This window comes from Mya arenaria, chromosome 4 (assembly GCF_026914265.1).
Source record: "Mya arenaria isolate MELC-2E11 chromosome 4, ASM2691426v1".
Lineage (NCBI taxonomy): Eukaryota > Metazoa > Mollusca > Bivalvia > Myida > Myidae > Mya > Mya arenaria.
In genome coordinates this window covers 65,769,687-65,791,745 of record NC_069125.1, presented here as the reverse complement: position 1 = coordinate 65,791,745, position 22,059 = coordinate 65,769,687, and the positions used below count along the sequence as shown (strand labels likewise).

The window sequence follows — 22,059 nt, the reverse complement described above, 5'->3', positions numbered from 1 at the left end:
TATTTATTTTCCTTTAATTCAATGGAATTAAGAGACTGCATTGCAACCTGTCTAAAAAGGCATCAAAATAGTCAAGATTGAGTTCTCACGGACTTTCGTAAGAAAGGGTCTAAAAAAATCAAGATCATTTAAGAAGCTAGAATGAAATATAATCATGTTCACACCCTGTACATGCACACATTTTAGATTATCGAAGCAATTGTGGACGATCCGAAACCTGGCCCATTTCTTGCTAAGGTTAGCTCAAACGTAATTACGACTTTCATATATTTTATATTGTTTTTACTGCAGAAAAAAACTATATATATAGCAGGGGCAGCTACAGGAATTGATGTTAGAGGTGGCGTAACCTAGGGGAACAACCTTTTGACATTCGCGCCTCCTTCAGAATCGAAAGTTAATTAGTTGAAAATGTTTGCAGGGCAGTTTCGGAGTACTTTCCAAAAGAAAATTGCAACAATTTCTAGTCAAAAATGGTGCAATTTGAGCGTATTGTATTACCTATTTCTCCGATATTGATTTTAAAATAAATTTAACTTGGAAGATTTCGGGGAGGGGTAGGGGCACCGGCTGCGCCCAACCCCTGGATCCGCGAGTGAATAGTATGTGTTATGGGTATTCTGAAACTGTGTTAAGTGTGTACAATTCACAGGCTTGATGACTTAATATGTTATCTTAAGATTAAGTTACATAAGCAAAGTAAAAAATATTATATATATCCTCATATTTTACAGGACGATACCAAGGATGTCAATTCTTCGGATATTTTCCGCTCTAGAACCATCTTACAATCATTTACACAGGGGATATAAAAGGGAGGTTATCAAAGCTGATCATATTTGCTCTTATCGGAGGAGTAACAAAAACGAAGCGATTTGGCAAGGTTAATTTTAATCAATTTCAGGTCATGTTATATGTGTATAAAGTTAATAAATAAACGTAGATAACAATTACATAAAAACGGCACAAGATCATTTCAATGAAATAATGATAAATTCCTCAAATAAACTAACGTGTCACTGCATCGCCCATGTGAGTGAGGGCGGCGTCCCTGGGGACTGCCAGGCATACTTGTAGAACCGGCCAACCTTGAACCGCTGCACGAGCTCTCTCTGTCGCTTCCCGAATCCGTCCAGGCGGAAACGCCGCACATACACATTGGCGCCAAGTGTCTGTAACACCTTCTGCAAATGGATCTTCACCGATTTGGTGTTGAATATGACTTTGTACCAGTTTGTCCACGTCCTGATTGTGCAAGCTTTACAAAACACCACCTGTCTCCGCTTGTGTGGGCCTCGTTGTACTGCCACCTCATACAGAGCTTTTCTGCCCAATGCGTCTCTTGGAAAAAGTCTTTTCTTTATCCAGAAAGGTGTAACAAATGCTTTCGGATTGACTTTCTGAAACGTGCTACTGCCCGTTCGATCATTTCTTATGGCCAATTTCCATTGCGACCATCTTTGACACACTGTCCTTCCTTTTAAAAGAAATTTGGAGTCGGGTACTGTTTGTCTTTCTAACCCTTTTAACACAGCACTTTTCGTTTTACCGATTTTCTGTACACGAGGTTTACCTTGTAATGTTTTTTTCTGATTGATGGCTGGTGATTTAACGGTACGTTTTGGTTGCCTAATCCTCTTTACAGAAGCAGATGCCGTGATCACCACTGACGACGTGCTGGTGGATGTTATAGGACTGATGGGCGTTGGCGGTACCGCCACGGCAGACATGGTGGACAGGGTTGAGGCCGCAGTGACGAGGGAACCCGTCCGTGATGGGGCGGAATTTACCCTCCTGAGCGAGATATTGGAATTTCCCCGCCTGAGTGAGGCATTGGAGTTCCCTTTCTTAAGCGAGGCGTTGGAGTGACCCCTTCTTAGAGAGGCGCCGGAATCTCCTCTCCGGAGCACCCCGAACAACCCTTCCAAGTCCTTGTTAAGCCCCATTCTTGCCTCTCGTGCCCTAACCTCTGCCTCGTAGTTCTGAATGTAGACAAATTTAATCGATAATAGCTTCCAAAATGTAATGGGAGTCATTTACTATGAATAAAATGTATGAAAGACTCATCAATCGGCAATATTTATCTAAGTCAGCTCGAGTAATAATTCCATTATTCAAACTGCGGAAAGCCAATACTAGATTGAAATACTTACATCTAGATATTCAGCACCTCGCTCCCGATAGCAGATCGCCATGATGAAGTCTACGATATTGGACAGGTTGCTCAGCTGAAGATGTTCCCCGGATGTGACCATGGCCAGCTCCTCAAAGAACATCGCCGAGGCTTCCTCTTCAAAAGCCTGAACGCCGTATATCTTAATACCCTGTATGAACGAAGTGTCAACTATTTAAAAGGGTTTCGCCAACAAATAAAAACCATTTGAAATGTACCTTTAACAAACTTTTTGTATTATTAAATGTTGTAAAGTAAAAATTAAGCTGAGACTTTTTAAGTAATGACACTATTCGGTCCTTTCTCATTCATAACATACAGATAAACCTACCATGCTGGCGAATTCCCGCGCTTCCTGTCGCCAGTCTATGTTGTCGGTGTTCAGATCATAGCCTGGCTCGTGCGGAACGGAGTCCCCGATCATCACGAGCGCTCGCTGCGAGCCCGCCATCCACTGCAGGCCCCGCACGAGCCGCATCATGTACTCATAGCACTCCTCCGGGTCGCCCCCGCCCGTACCGTCAACATTGTTGATAAAGTCCGTCAGTTCCGCAACGTTCGTGGTGAAGTCCACATGTTTCTCCAGGTAAAACACCTCGGCATCGCAGTAGTCTCCGTGGGCAAGAACAGCGATACGGATTGCGGGGATGTCCGCCTGAAGCCGCTGGATCATATCCTGCACGCGCCCCTTCACTTCGTCGATCACGCGAGACATGGAACCAGTTGTGTCAAAGCAAATGGCCAGCTCGAAGACACCCCCTGGTGGAAGTCCAGCCATGGTTCGTTGTTACCTGTATCTGTCAACATTAAAGCCGGTTTCGTTCAGTAGGGAATACGCACCCGTGATGCATACCAATTTACTGTACATAATACATGAATGGAGAGCCGCAATGCAACTTACCTAGGATTATGCTTTTAAAGCAAAGCTTTAATACTTATAGTCATGTACTCATATTTTAATTTACTTGAACATCGATACAACGAGATGTTTTGTTTAAGATATTATTACATGAATAACACCTCTAGTTTACATTTAGACCTACTCACTTTTTACGGTGAAGAAAGTACAAGAAAGCGATTGTGGTATCTTCTCACACTGATATTGTTGAGTTTTGTACCCGACATTTGATCTCGTTGTATTTATATACGATATTGTACGTTAAACGCGCATGCCTGTTTTATGTCTCAACATGTTTTAATGACATCATTTTATTTTTAGCCTAGTTATTTTTAAAAAGCGTGTCGAATGGGAGATAACCAAAACACTCCTTAAGAATCTTTAAAAACGGATTATTTCCCCTGAATGGAAAACAAACATTCACTCACATTTCACAGTAACATTTTATTCAATAAATACATTTTAATAAATAAAACTTAAAACACACAACAAAATAGAACAAAGTCAGTACATGTTTATATGATTATACTTAAGAATATGTTAACCTTTCACCGGATGACCCTTGTATAAAATCATTGTTACCTTTCTTTAAATGAACTTATAAATAAAACATTTTTTTCACTGAGTTGATTTAATTACTAAGATGCTTTTTGTAGTTCTCAACAAAGCCGTTACATAGTATACATAATTTATGAAATAAATATAGTATTTCAAGCATTTCCCTTTTCCTCAGTATTCGATTCAGCTAGCATTAAACGGTCTTTAATATCAAGATATACATGAAGCATATTTTCCTCACACATTAGGGTTAATTCCTTAGTTGCCTCTAAGCTAAACATATACATAAACGTGTTTAAAAGTAAAAAGCCTGCTTTTTTCATTGCTCTTTACAACCAGGCCAGAAACGTTTGTGTAAGACAGAAGCCGGATGTGAGTGTATCATGGCTGTCAGTATCCCTGGAGCTCTGGTATATTGGCATACTGTAGTAGACAGTCGGGGTTGGCCAGTGCCCCCTTCTGTAGAACCTCTTGACCCGCGATCACACGCCGGACAGCCACCTCCACCTTCTTACCACTGATTGTGTACTGAAACGATGTGTACACCATTGAGATATAAATACAAAAATATTTCATTTGTTAGCACTTAGTATGTATGAAAAAAGGAGTTTTGCTTATTATACACGGTACTATCCCGTCTGTTGATAAAAACTTCTTTTATCTTTCGAATGGTGAATTAATCTGTTTTTTTATTTATGCATATTTAACATATCTAAGTTTAGGACTAGATAGAAGAAAGCAAGTGTCAGTAAAGCTGTGAGCAGCTAAATAACTTACTGGAATGTCCGTACAAGGAAGCACAAAGGCAGGGACATGTCGTGCTGACAGGTGTTTCCTGATACAGGTCTTTACGTTGTTAACCAGATCTGGAGTGAACGGAGCCCCTGGTGCCATCTTCAGGAACAGTATAACCCGCTCTTCTGAGAGATCCCTGCAGCGCTGAGCTACGCAGATGCTGTCCTGAATTTCTTTGAAGGATTCCACTGTGGGATATGATTAAGCATAAAAATTATATAGCTCTTTTATGTTCCATCAAAACAAGCAATAATTATACATCTGTACGAATATACTTACATACATATGTACTGTCATTCAATAATCTCAAGAGAATTTAACAGTAAATAATGAAGCCATGCTACAATGTACGGTATCATCAAGATGAATTGAATTCAAAATCTCACCTATATAGTATATTTCAGAGCTCCCAAAGCGCACACCATTTGGATTCAATGTACCATCACTGAAATAAGGCAACATTGTGGTAATAACAATCAACTTGATTAACATTTAAAGTATTAAACACTATATAACATTTTTTCACTTAGTTTGTAAACACATATTGTTAATTGAGTATTCAAGTTCCTGTAAAAAAAAATTGTAAACAAGATACAAGATCTGCAGTTAGAGTTCAACAACACTGTGAAAACTCCAATTTCAGTGATAAATTTTAACTTGTATTTGTGTCAGTCATAGTAGTCATGACCGATGGCAGCCAAATTTAAAAGTTTCTAACATAAAAATGGTTCATTTGAAAGATAGCTTAATCAACTAAATCCCGAACCTTCTCCCCAGCATGATGAAGCCCCCTGTCTCGCTGTTGAACTTGCAGTAGTCACCATGGGCCCACACACCTGTAACACATACTTGATGTAACAAGTACATCTAGGTAAGCTTGTTTTTTACCATTCATGTGTTTTCGGTTTTGGATTTGTCTAGTGTGCAATAAAACTAATGCACCTTAATCTTGATTTCAGGAACATGGAACTGAAGTTTGCAAACAAGGTTATTGCCTTGTTAGAATAATTGTCAAAATAGGTTGTATAATTATATTTCAAACGTTCCAATGTATTGATTACCTGGGTAGGATTCAAAGTAAGCCTTCCTGTATTTGTCTCCATGGGGATCGTTCCAGAACTTGGTTGGCATGGAGGGGAAGGGAGTGAAACACACCAGTTCACCATCCTCATCATACACACGTTTACCTGCACAAAAGAATAGGGCTAACTGTCACCTTATAGTCAAAATAGTCTTTCGGTAGGTATTCTTGAAGGAAATTAAAAAAATAAACAGATCAATGTCCTTGCAATTGTCAGTATTGAATAAAATGTCTGTCAAAAACAAAACTGACACATGCTTGTTAAGAATTATTAATTTCTACTGATCTTACCATTTTCATCGAAGGTGGCCATATCACAACCAAGAAGCATCTGCTGTATTTCCCCCCTGTACACCGGGGCATCCCACGTATGACCCATAAAACAGGCTATAATGTCTGTACCACCTGAAAAGAGAAAGAACACTCAATAGTATAATAGTTGTAGTTAAGTAGTGTAGTTAAAGTACTGGTAAATATATTTGAATAGACAAGTTAGGTCAAGTAAATCCATCAGCAGACTCTGAGAGCTGGCAACTATTTTATGATAACCATACATGCTTTCTTTTTGTCAAAATGAACACGGCTATTGGTTTGACATTTTAAGAATTTGTTTTATACTTGTCATGATGTCTCACCAGTAATTGACCCGAGCAGCAGGTCGCTCTTGATCTCCCTGTACACATAGTCGTAGCTGTTGGGCATGAGTGGGGAACCAGTTGACAGGATCATACGTAGACTCGACAACTTGTGGGTGGTGCCTGGGTAATAATGTTCACATTGAAATACAGAAGCACATCAAATATACTTAAGTATATATTTTGAAAGAAATATATGGTTGGAATACATGATAATCAAAATTTACTTGAATCCTAAACTGTTAACAGTGAGATTTTGGACAAATGTTTCCAGATTAGAGTTTATTTCAGAATATAATAGGCAATATGCCCATGCATACAAAATCCGTAAAATACATTAATTCAGGGTATAACATAGTCTCAGCGCATAACATAGTCAATGGTCATTCAATCTTTAAATCATACTATTAAAAATTGGTTTAACAATCACAGAACCATAGCACAACATAAACATAGTGAGAGAATTACATAAATATTATCCGTAATAAAAATATTAGTTCTTTCAGTTCTCAATTCCAAAGGTTTGAATACATACATTGGTAATCTTCTATTTTCATAAGTATTTTCAGAGGTGAATAATTCTAATGAGGTACATGTATAATTTCAAATAAATTAAGTTGTCCTTAAATACCTGGTCTGAGTCCTTTATTTTCCATCACAGCCAACCATTTTGCACTGGTGCCAAGGGCCGTTACACTGGAACAAAAATGGTCAGGACTTATTTAGTTGGATGAAGACATATTTCATATAGAAATGAGCTTATATTCCTACAAAAAATTAGAATAATAAATTGACCAAAGCTTATTTATATATCCATTATGTACCCTTTATCACTGTTTGAATAGCGTATTCTCCTACCTGACATTGTCAACAATATCCCATAGGATGTTATCATGTGGTACAAGGGGAGATCCATCATACAGGACAATAGCAGCTCCCACCGCCAGCACTGACACCTGCCAGTTCCACATCATCCAACCTACCTGAGATACGGCAATTCTATGTGATTTACATACTACATGCAGAGATTATAAGTATCTCCCATGGCCGAGAGTGCAAGAATAGTGAATAGTCAAAATCGGTCGTTAAATAGTTCTAAGGAGAGTGAAGCATTATTTATTGAAATGTGTGTGAAAACTGTTTTATGGTGACATTTGAAGCGAGAAATAATTAATTAGCGTTCTAAATATTGTCACAAGACAAGATATCCATGATGTTACAGAGGTAATAACAATGTGGTGACCATTAAAAAGGAGTTCCATACGGGGATTTTATCTTCGCCCGTGGGCAAGATAAGAATTTCTAGCATTGTTAAATTATTGGATCTACTTATAAAAATCTGAGGTGGGAGAAAAATACATCAAGATATTACCTCTACCTTTTACACTACAAATGAATGTGTACACAACTGATTTAATCCAAGGATGAATCAACCTATATTTTATTAAAATTAGAACACTTAATTAAGACTTTGTGCACAAAGACAATAATATTTCCAAATAATTAAGTGTCTTCATCACCGTAATTTAAGGAAACCTACAGGAAGTTGGTCCAAACTCATGTGAAAGAGAAGACTTTTTGTTTTTTTTACCTTTTTGTGTTTTAAGATCTTATGTTTGAAGAAATTTTAGAGATGAGCCTGCATTTAGATATATCTGTACCAGCTGACTTGTTGGGAGTTTAAAAACAATTTGTTTTCTTCTCAGGTTTGCTAATTTGATTTTTGTGAATAAAGTATACTTTTTAGGATTGTGAATGTGGCTGAATTTCGGCTCCATTTTCCATCACAAAAACAACATCACTACACTTATTAACAAGAGGCCCTAAAGGGCCTATGCTCTACTGGCTGGGTTTGTGTGGTCAACATCACTGTTTTCGAAAAGAACCAACCTCTTATGGATATCTGAATACTGTACAAGTTTCATCGAGATACACTCATAACTGATGACTCTATTTTCGCAAGCATTTATTACACAATAGCGTTTTTTTTTATACTATCAAGGCCCATAATCTAATCATTTCAAGGCCCATAATCTAGGCATGCCTGGGCAGATCTAGCTGGTTTTCGAAAGGAACCGAGCTCTAATGGATATCCAAATACTGTTCAAGTTCCATCGATATACAATCAAAACTGAAGACTGTATCGTGTTAACAAGCAATTGTTTACACAATAGCATTTTTTTATCCTATCAAGGCCCATAATCTAGGCATGCATAGGCGGATCTGGCTGGTTTTCGAAAGGAACCATGCTCTAATGGATATCTAGATACTGTACAAGTTTCATCGAGATACAATCAAAACTGAAGTCTGTATCATGTTAACAAGGAACTGTTAACAAGTCACTGTTTTTTTTATACTATCAAGGCCTATAATCTAGGCATGCATGGTTTTTGAAAGGAACCGAGCTCTAATGGATATGTAGATACTGTACAAGTTTCATCCAGATACAATCAAAACTGAAGGCTGTATCGTGTTAACAAGGAATTGTTTACAGATGCATGAACGCTCATACTACATACACATTACCATCGCATAAGCTCTTCTGGCCTTTGGCCAGTAGAGCTAAAAATGGACCTAACAAAATGTATTTATTTACTCTGAACTGCTACTCACTGTAGTGTAATACATCATGACATCGTCCCTTGTAAGGTCACCCTGTACCATGTGCTCCTCAAGGTGCTTCATTAGTGTACCCTTTAAACATCACATTGAGTAAGAAAATAGCAGTGTTAATCATGATAAATGGGAGAAATCTGCACCCAGTAACAGCTAGCAAATAGCAAGAACCAGACAAAAGTTAAAGAAATATCAGTACCTAAACCATCAACTGAGTTTTAGTAACATGTTTTGTGTTTAAAAAACCTTTTTAAGAATCATTTAAGAAACGACCTATTGGAGCAGCAAATTTATTTCAAAGCCTGGACTTTTCACACTATCCACGGTCATACCTTTATGCCATTGTCCATTACTTACCCCAACAGAGTGGACCATACATTTAGGAGCCCCTGTGGTGCCCGAGGAGTACATGATGAACATGGGGTGACTGAATGGAACCTGCTCAAACCTCAGCACTGGGACCTGACCATCAACAATACCCGACTGCAGGAAATCTTCCAACATTATGCTGGAATGACAAAAGGTTGCTTCACTTTAATATACTGATCAGATTATTTTTTGACAGTCACAGGAATGAAATGTTAACTAATTTACCAAATGGCAGAACTTAAAAAATGGGATAACATCTGTTATAAGTCAAAATCATTGAATTGTTTTTATCATTTACCTGCTTTTAATGTTGCTGATTTTACAAGAAGCTGATGGTACAAATGGAATGACTATAACTTTTTCCAGTTCAGGTAAACCTGAAAGGTACATGCACAAGTGGATAGTTTGAAGATTTTAGCAGGATGTAACAATTATATTTAGGCAAAAGTTTGGTGAGATTATAATTGCTAACATAAAACTGGTATCATCTGTTTGTTTTTCAGTTGTAATATGCTACTTACAACCTTTGAGCAAAGAAATACAATGCAACTCATCACAACAAGACAAAATTTATTACCCTGTACAACTTTCTCCAGTTTCTCGAGGTGGTCATAGACCTTGCCATTGTAGTGGACAGCGTTCACACTGAAGATCATCTTGGGCTGGATCTGGGAGAATCTGTCCAGCACGCCCTGATTAACAAGCCATTAGTTCCTAATTAGTGAGGTACTCATGAGTCTTTCACTATACTATATAACATGCATGCTAACAAAAGTTTGAGCTTTAAAAATTCATACTTTTCCAATATTTTCTTACATTAAAACCAGCCAATGTGTAGGTTTGAGGGACCAAACAAAGGGGTTAAACATTCTAATTCATTGAATAAACATGTGTTAAATACTGATAGGGATAATAAAACTGTACATACAACAACGCCAAAGTCAGGCGAGGTAGAGCTCCAGATTGCCCCAATACTGGCGGCAGCCAGCATCGCAATCACCGCCTCAGGACAGTTGGGGATGTACCCTGAAGGAGTTAGAAATTGATAACGTGATTTAATTCTGTTCGATAAATACCTAATAATGAAGACATAAATTAATGTCACAAAGATTTTCTGTCAGATAAAGGATAAGTAAAACATACATTAACACTTAAAAGCTTAAGACAATCATGTAATTATCAAGAAAATGAAGACATATTTTCCTACCTACAACCCTATCACCAACTGTCACACCGAGTCTCCTCATTGCTGATGCATACACTGCCACCTTCTGTCCAAGTTCCTTGAATGTTATTGCCTCGATCTTTTCTCTTCCTTCACCTTATAAGGAACACATTATGTTAATCATGAATAATTTTCACTACCATTCCTTTTGTCCCAATATTACAGTTTGATTTTATTTGCCATTTGAAACTCTTGATATCGATGAAAATCTCAGTTAATCAAAATATGTGTCATCTATCACACAACTATTACAAAACTTATATTCAGTATCCTTCACGACAATGTTAAAAGAACTTGCAAGTGATGCACCTACATGCATAATTACCTGTGGAATAAATGGCCACTTTGTCATCATCAAATCTAAGAAGATTTTCAGCGAAGTTCAGTTGACTCCCTATAAACCACTCAGGAATGTCCGTAATTTTCTTTGTTTTGTCCACAACCTTTAAAAAAAGCAGATTTGCACAAGAGCTGAATTTAAAATAAAATAAAAACTTTTAGAATCCTGTATAAGGACTCAAATTGTGATATTTAAATTGGTATAGAAAAGCTGGACTTGAATTTCAACATTGTGAATATATTAGATACTGAACAGTTTACCAAAAGCATACCTAGGGCTAACTTAGGCTAAGCCTTTAGAAGAACTAAAGGTATATGTATTCATAATGTACAAAAAAACACACCAAATAATTTAAGAAGTAAACAAAAATAAGGAAAATCAAGTTTAACATACAGAAGTGTACGACCGTGAGTGGACAACCCCTGTGAAGTCCCAAACCTCTGCCCAAAATTCAGCATAGTTTTCACAGGACCAGCGTTGAAAATCTCTGTAGTTCTCTAAAAAACAGTATAATTTGATTTATATGTGCATTTGAACAGAATTGAATATACACTTGAAAGCTATTAAAGGAAAACCTAGTTATGTCCAAATGATTCATTGAACGCTAAAAAATAATCTGTGTTTAGGGCAACAGTCTAAAAAATGATAGGTCTAAGAGATAAAAGTCATGTCAATTCAGTGAAATAAGGTTGACATTTCGGCATGTTGAAAATTAAATCTCAACTTCTTTATGCCAAACACATATCAGATTAATTTATTTAGGGTAAAAACAATCTAGGGTCAGGGGGGTTTCCCTAGGAAGGGTAGTGTTCCTTTTGGCCTTACCTAATGATTGGACTTTGGATTGGTCATGTCAAGCCATTCCAGAGGTGCACTTGTCCCCAAGTTGATATATTGGTATGAGCACTAAAACATAGGTATTTTAATTCACTGAGATTCTCTCCCCCACCTCCCCCTTTTTTCTTTTTTTCTTTTTTTACTATATTCATTATATATATACATTATACACAAATCACTTATTTTTTGTGCTTTTATTTAATTGTAATAAATTATATTTTTTAAATTTATTTTTAACTTTTTTAACACTTCGTTTAAATAAAATTTTGATCAGATAATGAAACAGTTATTTTCTTTTTTTTCAGATAAACTTTTGATTAGGTAACAGAACATTTATATCTATAATAATATCGGCTGAGGGCATTAGTTCAGAATCTCATCCCCGACACCAAGGATCACTATTGACCAAAATAATCATGCAATAACTGTATAATATTTCCTACATTCATTAATGATTAAAAAGATAAAGTCATGAAGTTTAAACAAATTGGGTTTGACAAATGGGTACAGATAAAACTCAAGATTGCAATTGGAATTGATGCCTTATAGCCTTATTTTGGAGCATTTCTTGCCAAGCAACTACCTGAATAATGGACAGATGGACCTAGACAGCTCTCTCCGCTAGCACAGCATTGCATAGGACTTGGTTGATAGCACTTCTTGTTCACATAGAAAATCTCTCATTCTAAAACCTAAGATTTGATTTGGACTAGTACTTTGAATTTTATCTCAAAGGAATTTGGAGAAATAGAGCTTGTACTTGCTTGGATTCCTTTGCATTTGGGAGATACCTTCTTGCTGCATGTGCAGGCCAAATAGGTTGTTATTTCATTGCCATCTGAGCTTGTATCCTTAGCCACTTTTTGTTTATTAAAAGAAATTGAACCTTCAATGGTCTTCATTATTTCTGATTTTTATGGAATGTAAGAAGTACTTCTAAACATAATTAATTCCAAAAATACATATACAAAAACCGATTATTGGTTTTAAAAATCAGTGTTCAAGATTGCTTTGTTTGCAAATTCTTAGGCGAAGAGAGCAACTGAGGGACGGTATCTCAAGACTGGAAAAGCTTGATTGACTGGGATCAAAGACTTAAATTCATGTTTCTGTTTCGGGAATTGCCTTAAAGCTACACTCTCACAGATTGAACGTTTTGACAACATCTTTATTATTTGTCTTGGAATGAGCCAATTTTTGCGAAAAATGCATGGGAACCAGTGATATAAGACTGCTGACAAAAGATCAAATTGCAGATTTTCATAAGTTAAAAAATTGATGTTTTATGCAATTTTGTTAAACCGTCAGTGACGGTTTAAGCCATAAAACAACAATAACCCTGTTTGGGCAGTCTGACTTGATTTATTTGCAACTCACTGAATATTAACTAGATTTTAAAAGTCAGAGGTAAATATTCCTTCTGTTTCTCAATCAAAAACACTGACTACACTCTGAACCATGACGTATTTTATGCGTATTTTCCAAAAATCTTAAAATAGTAACAAATATCAAGTGTTTGCTTACATTGTTTCCATCATTGTTTTTGGCTGAAAATTTAAGGAATAAGACATTCTACCGCTTTTGAACCCAACCTCCCACTTGGGGAGACCTAAATATTCCTCTCTGTCATTGCCAAAGGTTCATACGTCTGCCAATGGTGTCTGCATTCAATCATTAATCAATGGAAAGCGTCTTTAGTCAAACCCCAACATCTTCAATTTTTCGAGTTCCAATTCTCATTTATAATTCATTCTGCATCCCTTTTAAATTAATTGTGAACTCTGCCTTTTCTTAAAGGGACTTGTGGACAACATTTGAATGTTTTTCCAATTATGTCATTATAACAAGGAAAGTCGATGGAAGCCGTCCAATGAAAACGCTTCGTGTATTTAAGTCATAGCCGAGTGGCGGTCAAGGTCAAAATTTCAAGTAGGTGATTCGAAGTGAAAGCAGAAATACTGCAACAAAAAACGTTCGATTTGGATAAATACGCGTCTTACTCAACGAGTTTTTAACGGTAGGAATGATATTTTAAGCTTGTCTTTGTAATGCACACGGAAAGTTTGCATGTCAGTCTGTTTTTAACTTGTTTTAGGGGTGAAAAATCAGTTGTTTTTCAACCTCCCAGTTCTTTCGTAATGGCGAATTTCAGTTTCGGGTCAGTGCATTTTGTCTGAATATGCCGTAAAGGTCAATCTTACTAGCATAAAAGTTATATTTTTTATGTAAATGGGAATCTTACCTTATCAGAACAGTAAAAATTATTAGATTATCTCAATTTTTTTAGGAACTATGCTCTATTGATTAGGTCCGTTTGGAATTAATGAATTTTTGCACATGTTCACCTTATATTTATTTATATATTATACTAATTTTCTTTCATGAAAAATTGTGGAATAATTTTTTTAAATGACATGTATTCACTATCTTGACCGAAATGAATAAATAATAGAAAAAAAATATAAAAAAAGGATGTATTACTGCAATGTGATGCGCACCTGTGGCTTAAACTGTTAATAACGGTTTTAAAAAATGCATAAAACATCAATTTATGAACTTAAATGTTAAAATCTGTGATCTCATTGTTTGTCAGCAGTCTCATGTAACTGTTTTCCATGGATTTTCGCAAGAATTGGCTCGTTCCAAGACAAAAAATTAAAAAGTTGTCATATCATTCAATCTGTGAGAGTGCAGCTTTAAACAAAGCATAAACAAGAGTAAAAACTAATTTTAATTATAATACCATCATTTCCTTTTTCAATATAGGGGCACAATGATCAATTGAGCATGTTTTATGCATCATCTATTACACAAATCATTCATTTTGAAAATGTTTCCATACCAAGACAAGTTCCATATTTGGCATTGATAAGTTTTCTAAGCTTTGTAGACCTTGTCAGTCTACCAACGTCCGGCTTCCACATTGTCATTGGGTCATTTCTTTCCCCAGCATCCATATTAGAGTGGAATGCTTATACTTAGCTTTAAAAACTAATATTTAAGAAACCCAAACAACAACAAACACTTGTAAACGGATGCCGGTAGTGCCTCGGAACAGCTGTAACACGGAAACAGTTGCGCTTGAAAAAAGTGTGCTGTTTTTTTAAACCCTTTTGTTTATAAGCATTAATGTTTAAATTTCATAGTACTCGAGTTATGTTAAAAATAATGATATAGAACATTTAAACATCACTTCTTCTAATTAAGTTTGAAGCTTAAATATAATAGGATTTATATAAATACGTCGAAAGTAGTTCCATATCTGTTTTTTTGCAGTCATATCGTCCTGACTGAAACGGTATCCAGATGTTTCTTCCCAGACATTTCCCATCCTCGACGCTTCTCTACCATACTAGTATATATAGGCTTAACGATAATGCATTGATTAGTATAGTAACAAATGTCTTATATCTAAATGTAGCGGAGAGCTCTGTCATCCATTTTTTTCGCAATTGCCTTCTACTGGATTAACTGAAATGGTTTCAGTTGGGACAAATTTTACGGTAAATAATATATCACCATATTGGTCCGAGATTTTAATTAATAGCCGATCTTGTTTAAAGAGGAAGCTTGTATTTTCAGAGCCAGGTACATGGATATCGCTTACTTAACAGCTTAATATCAACATGTTCACTGTATTGATGAGTATTAGTTTTTAGAAATAAGTACATGTATGCATTTGAAGTAAGGGGTGATTCCCTCTGGCCGATACGGTCTTCTATGATTTTTCATGTCGGAGACATTTTACGATGCGAACACAAACCTATACTATATAAGACTTATGTTTGTCACGTAAGCTTTACACAGACCGATGACAGGTTACAACAAACAAAGCCAATGTAAACGAAATACCGCGCATTAGGCGTCTAAACATTGAAGCTGGCGCATTCCCCTTTTTTCATACAATCCAAGAACTTTCATTTTATTATTTTCATCTCACCAGCCCTAATCTGGAGCCTTGATATACTATAATATCCATTGCCTCACCAAGATAAAGCTATACATATATGAAAGCAAACATAGGATGCATGAATTATGAAAAAAATGATCGGGAACAGGATTATAAAGAAGAACAATTCGACGTGACATGTTAAATATCTTTATCAAAAGTACAAAATAACAAAGCAAGAACAACAAGCAAATACAAATATGACAAAGACAAACAGTTTCACAAGTCAGGCCCGGTATATTCGTTATCTTATTGCAAGCGCAACAACCCGTGGTAACATAAACATCCTAAAGCGCACCCATGTTCGTCGATCGAAAATAACATTTCAAACATCATATCTGTACTGAAATAATTTCCAAGAAGTATTTCAACGGAACAACATTGTAATTCATCTCAGATTGATTTGAGAGTCGTCTTGATATGGTATTAATACTCAGGTGATAACAGACCCAGACGTTGTACTGTCGTGTTTCTTGCAGGGCCCATCATAAACTTTGACTATTGGGTTAAAATCTCCTTTGCTGCAACAGAGGGAATAAACGTATCAATGAAAACAGTATTCGGGAAATGGAGATCAGTTAATTGTTTTTTTTATGTTTCTGGTTAGTTTGGCACCAGACGAATGAAATATAATTTGAATAGAAGAGCGCGGCTTTAATTGTATATATTATAATATTATGCAATTAATTAAGAAGGTGCACATAGTACAGACTTTCGTAATTGTGCGTGTTTTGATATTCTAAAAATCAACCCAGACACACAACGGAACATATTTATTCTTATGAAAATGCTATTAGAATGGAGGTATTACATACAGACAAATATTCTCAGTGCTTTGCCTTTCTAGTAGACAGGAGTTGTTGTAAGTAATCTGGTTTGTCCCGCACACCGGACTGTGCTCAACGTGTGTACAGTTGGGCATTTCACACAGGATAAAGCATTGCACGTCCATTCCTGAGAAAACGGAGAAAAAAGATGGGAACATATTTCTTTTTTGACAAGAATTTTAAAATATATGTTCATAGTGATGTATTCATCTACAGCCATGTTCGGTAAAAGCCTTTATATATATATATTGCCATGTAATAAATGCATCTGTTGCCCTTCCAGCATCATGTCATAGCCGAAACATTTAATGAATACGATTGATAAAAAAATCTGAATTATCTTGTGGTCGCTGTCACATATATATATATATATATATATTTTACGCCTTATCAATGTTTAGTGAAACTGAGAATTTCACACTACCTTAAATTCATGGTATTTTTATATTCAATTATGCACTATATTTATTAGTATTGTGATTATAATAACAATAATAATAATAATAATAATAATAATAATAATAATAATAATAATAATAATAGTAATAGTAATAATAATAATAATAATAATAATGAAATAAATGGTAACAAAAACAAAATAACATTTTATTTAATAGTTTATAACTTACTTGCAGCAAAGAATATTGTGACAAGTACCAATCCTTTCAAAATCATCTTTCACGAATACTGCAGTTGGAAGACATATTTGCTTATTATACGAAGTAATGTTCCTTCTTATCTTAACTGTTAAAACTCCTCCTTTGCACGTCAATCAGAAAGACCCACCCCTAATACTAGTCACACGATATATGAACTGATAAAACGTTCACTTCACCCTTTTATAATAGTTCTACCCGAAGCATTGTGACAGTGGAAAAATTATCTTTGAGTTTCTAAAATCTTTTATTTATTTTTAATTTATGTCCATGTTTATTTTCTCAATGAAAATGCTCTCGGCTATATAGTTAAACAACATTTTTTTCAGATATTCACCAAACACCTTTTGCATGATTTACCCGTGTTATTGAGAAATAAAACAGCGTTCTCAGTCAGTCCTTTTAATTCTATGTGGACTGTTAAAAGTCATGTTGTCATTGTTTTTAAGAAAACAAGAGCATTAACATTCTCCTTATCCTTTCCATAGAAACAAACTGACATTCATGTTTAAAATCTTAATTATAAGATTGTATTCTGCAAATACACATGCATAAAAAAGGGTTATATCTCTTTCCACCATATTCTATAAATACTTATTAAACTCATATGATTAAGATACCCAAAGAACAGCTATGGTCTTGTATACCTTCTTCAAGCCTTTGACCGTCTTTATTTAACCAACACATAAGGTAGTAATCTGTAGGTCCCATTAGCTACAATACGTGTATACCAATATTAAATATTGATGCTTAAATACAGTCGAGTCCCGTTGGCTCGAACCCCTAGGCACCGGAGAATATACCTTGAGCCTCGGAAAAATCGAGTCATGCGGGATTGCTTACGTTAAGTATTAAGAAATCGGTCCTTAACATTCAGTTCGAGCCAACGAGCATTCGAGCCAAGCGAGTTCGACCCAACGGGATTCGACTATAGGTACCCCTCATAATATGTGTATCAGTTGAAAGGGGTTTAATTGCTGATAAAAATCATATTGATAAAATGACGAAAACTTTAAAAAGTACATTGTGTGTATGCTATGTTTTTGAGAGACATAATTAAATCTTATTTTTGTAACTGAAAATGAACATTATTGGTCTATTTTTTTAATGCAACATGGCCAAAAATATTATTAAGAAACATCATTTTTGCCTCACTGCTTATATTTTCTTTAACTGATCCGAAAATTAGACCAACATATCATATGATATAACCTGGCACTAACATCACCTATATAGTTAAACAGCTGGATAAAACCAAATATTCTTTAAAAAATCCCCAAATACTGTTTCCCTTATGACGTTTGATAATAAAAAAAACCCATGGAACTATAGGATTCTTCTTTATGGGAGTGGTTATTAAGTATTTACGCCACCCTAAACGCTTTCGTGGGATAATTTCGAAGATCAACGAAAACAGACGCACGTTTCGTACGAAAAATATTATGAAACGCAAAATATCTGGAAATAACGCCGTACACTTCGAATTGTACAACGGATAAAACAGTCCTCAAGAGCCAGGGCATATACATGAATTTACAAAAAAGAAAGAAAGTTGTTTTTCACCCTGAAGTAAAAGTTTTTATATTGTTGATTTTAACATGACAGTAACAATTTCTTAGTAACAATTTCTTATTGTCCCTAAAGTTTCCATTGTCCATGTCTATCTTGTAAATTCTTGATGCAACGCCTTTGACCCGTACGGAAACATTTGACATAGTACGTATTTGCTCATTGGGCGATTTTTCTTGTATCATATTAAACTAACGCCTCACCTGAGTTATCACTGTTTTGTTTTTATGCCATGAAACCCGTCAAGTGCATTCGCTCAATCTCATATACACCTTGGCATTTGCTAAGTAATAATTCAGATAATGCTGCAGATGCTTCGGCTAGGCCAAAGACCATGATACGTTAATAAATCGTAACTGGTTACTTATGATTCTCTTAAACATTTTTAGATATTAGTTTTGTTTCATGAACATATGGTCGGTTAACTTCGATATTTTTGCTTCGTTCACTCAATGACATATACTTGACGTTTCGTTGTTATTTGCTAGTAATACAATTATACCTTATTAATCATTAGACAACGTGTTTCAAAATATAACTCATGTTATTGTATCATACCGAAATGCTTATGTTTGTTGACATATTAAACATGCTGTTTTCCATTCATCAGCTAAAGTGGCAATTATGTAAAAGGAAAAGAACGCTTTTTAACGAATGACATTTATTAAACTTGAACACATTGCACCAACATAATCATATATTGCAACAAAATTATGTTTATACACAATTAATATACAGCAAAGCATACATGTATTGTATATATACAAAGATCACTATACAGTTTTAACAGTGTTGTCTCCATATCTCTCAACGTTAAAAACACAATTGAGGGTCCGGTTGTTTATTTTTGTTGTGAACATTTCATGATCGAACATCTGTTATATTATTGCACTCATTGTAGTCAAATTACCGTTAAACGGAACTCTTCATGATTGTTTACCCACTCGGGACTTTCAACGCAGAGGTGAAGTCAGCTTTAGTATTTGCTAACTAACACGGGGTTGCCACTGCGATTAACCATGTCTGGTATCTGATTCCAAAACGTTGTGGAGTTTTGAATCGTGTCACACTCTTCCCCAACAGCTCCTTAGCTCATCAACGCCCTCTCTCTGGCATTTAGATGGCGAAGTATTCATCGGTCAAGAAAGAATGACCTGTCATTGGGGGTGTCGGAAGTGTCTGAGCGGTCCTTGCAATGACCAGGGTGAACCATTACCAGGGGACTGAAGTCGCCACTACTGTAAAGAGAAAGCATGGACATTAGTCTCTCAAAAAATATAACTCATGTTATTTTAATTTAGATAATATCCTAATGCAGACTAATCTTTAATATGTCATTAATAAGTTTGTTTGTCAAAAGTCTTGACAGAAGAGTAACTGCATTATGCATCCATGTAATACCTTTATAGCCCCTATTTAAAAAAAAACATCATTCTTCGAATGTGCAAATTACATAGTCTTTGATGATCTCATTAAATTGTTTTAACGACTGTAATATGTAATGGCATATCGTCTTACAGTGTGCAGTATTTCTTCTGATTCTCCACTCTCAGTTCACAGTCGTTGTCATATGTTTTGGAGTTGGAGCAACAGATGGGCTTGTAGTCCTCGTCCGTACAGTTTATCTTCTCGGCGCATTTGATCTCCTGCAGCCAGAACCGCTTCTCCCGTACTGGTATACTGAACACGCCTGAAATAGCAAATGATGAAGAATTGTAATAAAGAAACGTTAAACCATATTTATTGAGAATTGAGTATATTTACCTAACATAAAATCATAAAAGTTTATTTTTTATTTTTGTCTTTATTTTGCATGCACTGAAAATAGCTACAAATGCAAATGTGCAACTACAAGATAAACAAATAAATTGCATTGCTTACCAACAATAAACATCGTAACCAAAGGAATAACCAAAATGAATTTCTCCATGTTCAATGTTTTAAGTTTTCGCTTACGTTCTTAGCAATGTAGGTGCAAATGAAATATGGAACAATCTTCCAACCGACAATGCTTTATATCTGTCCCAACACTACACCCTGCAGCTTATCAAACCTCAAAACTGTGGTCTACAAGTGGTTTTGACATAAAAATTGACCATTTTGATTATAATAAGATCCGATTATTATTTTATCTAACTAAGTGGCCCAAAAGGGGTTAGTCCTTCATTGATTGACGTCATAGACTTTTCAATTACATCAATAAGTTGGCCAAATTAGATATCCACCTTTTAATGTTCTGTTTGAGATCAAGATTTAACCAGATGTCGACGTACACACCCTGGGAAGATGGTGATAAATTCGGTTTAAAGCCACAAAACATCTGTGATCATTCAATATATGGTTTTTGTTGACATTGTTATCGTTTATATTTTGATTAAATCAGTCACTTGTGTCATTGCGCAAACTGGCGATTTTTGCAGTCTTTTTCTGTGCTTATCTCAATTAATGTGCGTCGAATGTAAATAAAGGTGCCCTTGTTTTTGTTATCCTTTGGGAAATGAATAATAGTTTTAATGTCAACGACATAATGCTTGAACCCACGTACTACATTGCCTTATGATAAAAAACAAGAGTTGAGCGAGTAGGGATGACTGTGTTTTGCAAGGCTTTACCTGAAGCATGATGGATTTATATTTTTTATATATATATCATGACGTAAATGTTTAAAAACAAACTAGTTTTTTTTGTTTCAGATCAGTATTCAAAATTCAAAGTACTTTGACAGAGGACATTCTCGTGCTGAAAAAAGCACTGCATTAATAATAATCCTTAACATGTTAATTTTATCTGAATTGATTCTTATACCTAAAACAAAATGATGTAAACATCCATACGATCATAATACTTTACGTATTCACTTTATGTTACAAATATCACCTGCAAATGAATGAATAAACTGTTTGCACTCACCCAAAGAAGAGTACAATTATAAAGAGGCCATCCATGCAGCATAGATGGAAAAGCACTGAAATTTTGCATATATAGTCAAATGGAATCACTGTGCATAAGGGGGAAATTGTCACAAAGCACAAAAAGGTATACGTGTATGTGATATGGTTTTGTATTTCTTCGAAATATCTACAAGTTGAGAACAACTATATACATGCCATGCCTTCCGGAAGAGAAATGAATAAAGATTTGTTATGTCAATCTGCAAACAGTTTATTACACCCATGTTCACAACATCGCGTACAACACATTTTTACTTAAAGCATCTGTACAATGCAGTAGATAATCTACCTCCACATAAAAGATACAGATAATATCTTTGAACCAATATCATTATGAACTAATGCATTTCATCATGTCAACTCTTATTTCGTTTGTGTTTCTGATTTCGTCCAGTTTTTGCTTTGTTTTTGTCACCGTTGTCAGATCTATTTTTATAATAATTCTGAATTGTTTTACCAACGTTTTTGTACACCATATATTTATCTTTGTTCACGTAGTTTAATACATCGACTGCCTACGTGGTCTTTTGTGTATGCAAATGTTGTAAGACACCTCCAGTGATTTTGAACGATCGCTCAA

The 22,059-nt window shown here is 35.4% G+C and overlaps 4 protein-coding genes across 4 annotated transcripts; all 4 read right to left on the bottom strand.

Annotated features, from left to right (window-relative positions):
* Nucleotides 1-874: 874 nt before the first annotated feature.
* Nucleotides 875-3,307, bottom strand: LOC128232242 (uncharacterized). Its single transcript, XM_052945690.1, has 4 exons — nt 3,221-3,307; nt 2,505-2,970; nt 2,154-2,324; nt 875-1,982 (listed from the first exon to the last, which is right to left on the bottom strand). The coding sequence occupies exons 2-4, from the start codon at nt 2,949-2,951 to the stop codon at nt 1,017-1,019; spliced, it is 1,584 nt and encodes a 527-aa protein (XP_052801650.1). The 5' UTR covers nt 2,952-2,970; nt 3,221-3,307; the 3' UTR covers nt 875-1,016.
* A 188-nt stretch (nt 3,308-3,495) lies between these two features.
* On the bottom strand, nt 3,496-14,574 carry LOC128233051 (acetoacetyl-CoA synthetase-like). The gene is made up of 18 exons (XM_052946922.1): nt 14,370-14,574; nt 11,084-11,187; nt 10,676-10,793; nt 10,333-10,446; nt 10,054-10,151; nt 9,703-9,817; nt 9,424-9,502; nt 9,114-9,264; nt 8,754-8,834; nt 6,999-7,123; nt 6,772-6,836; nt 6,141-6,263; nt 5,797-5,910; nt 5,486-5,611; nt 5,191-5,260; nt 4,811-4,869; nt 4,407-4,612; nt 3,496-4,157 (listed from the first exon to the last, which is right to left on the bottom strand). The coding sequence occupies exons 1-18, from the start codon at nt 14,482-14,484 to the stop codon at nt 4,020-4,022; spliced, it is 2,001 nt and encodes a 666-aa protein (XP_052802882.1). The 5' UTR covers nt 14,485-14,574; the 3' UTR covers nt 3,496-4,019.
* Nucleotides 14,575-15,612: 1,038 nt separating this feature from the next.
* LOC128233052 (serine protease inhibitor dipetalogastin-like) lies at nt 15,613-17,080 on the bottom strand. The gene is made up of 3 exons (XM_052946923.1): nt 16,933-17,080; nt 16,292-16,430; nt 15,613-15,997 (listed from the first exon to the last, which is right to left on the bottom strand). The coding sequence occupies exons 1-3, from the start codon at nt 16,976-16,978 to the stop codon at nt 15,910-15,912; spliced, it is 273 nt and encodes a 90-aa protein (XP_052802883.1). The 5' UTR covers nt 16,979-17,080; the 3' UTR covers nt 15,613-15,909.
* A 2,112-nt stretch (nt 17,081-19,192) lies between these two features.
* LOC128233078 (uncharacterized) lies at nt 19,193-20,527 on the bottom strand. Its single transcript, XM_052946957.1, has 3 exons — nt 20,410-20,527; nt 20,047-20,218; nt 19,193-19,766 (listed from the first exon to the last, which is right to left on the bottom strand). Exons 1-3 carry the CDS (start codon nt 20,456-20,458, stop codon nt 19,661-19,663), a joined length of 327 nt encoding a protein of 108 aa, XP_052802917.1. The 5' UTR covers nt 20,459-20,527; the 3' UTR covers nt 19,193-19,660.
* Nucleotides 20,528-22,059: the final 1,532 nt, after the last annotated feature.

Coding starts and splice junctions, on each gene's coding strand:
- LOC128232242 (XM_052945690.1), bottom strand. CDS start 2,951: ATGGCTGGACTTCCACCAGGGGGTGTCTTCGAGCTGGCCATTTGCTTT. Junction 2,325..2,504: donor CGCGGGAATTCGCCAGCATG/GTAGGTTTATCT, acceptor TCGTTCATACAG/GGTATTAAGATATACGGCGT. Junction 1,983..2,153: donor GAGGTGCTGAATATCTAGAT/GTAAGTATTTCA, acceptor GTCTACATTCAG/AACTACGAGGCAGAGGTTAG.
- LOC128233051 (XM_052946922.1), bottom strand. CDS start 14,484: ATGGATGCTGGGGAAAGAAATGACCCAATGACAATGTGGAAGCCGGAC. Junction 10,152..10,332: donor AGTTGGTGATAGGGTTGTAG/GTAGGAAAATAT, acceptor TAACTCCTTCAG/GGTACATCCCCAACTGTCCT. Junction 7,124..8,753: donor TCATGATGTATTACACTACA/GTGAGTAGCAGT, acceptor GCCGTATCTCAG/GTAGGTTGGATGATGTGGAA.
- LOC128233052 (XM_052946923.1), bottom strand. CDS start 16,978: ATGATTTTGAAAGGATTGGTACTTGTCACAATATTCTTTGCTGCAA. Junction 16,431..16,932: donor CACAATATTCTTTGCTGCAA/GTAAGTTATAAA, acceptor CCGTTTTCTCAG/GAATGGACGTGCAATGCTTT. Junction 15,998..16,291: donor AGCACTGAGAATATTTGTCT/GTATGTAATACC, acceptor CCTCTGTTGCAG/CAAAGGAGATTTTAACCCAA.
- LOC128233078 (XM_052946957.1), bottom strand. CDS start 20,458: ATGGAGAAATTCATTTTGGTTATTCCTTTGGTTACGATGTTTATTGTT. Junction 20,219..20,409: donor GGTTACGATGTTTATTGTTG/GTAAGCAATGCA, acceptor TTGCTATTTCAG/GCGTGTTCAGTATACCAGTA. Junction 19,767..20,046: donor CAGAAGAAATACTGCACACT/GTAAGACGATAT, acceptor TTCTCTTTACAG/TAGTGGCGACTTCAGTCCCC.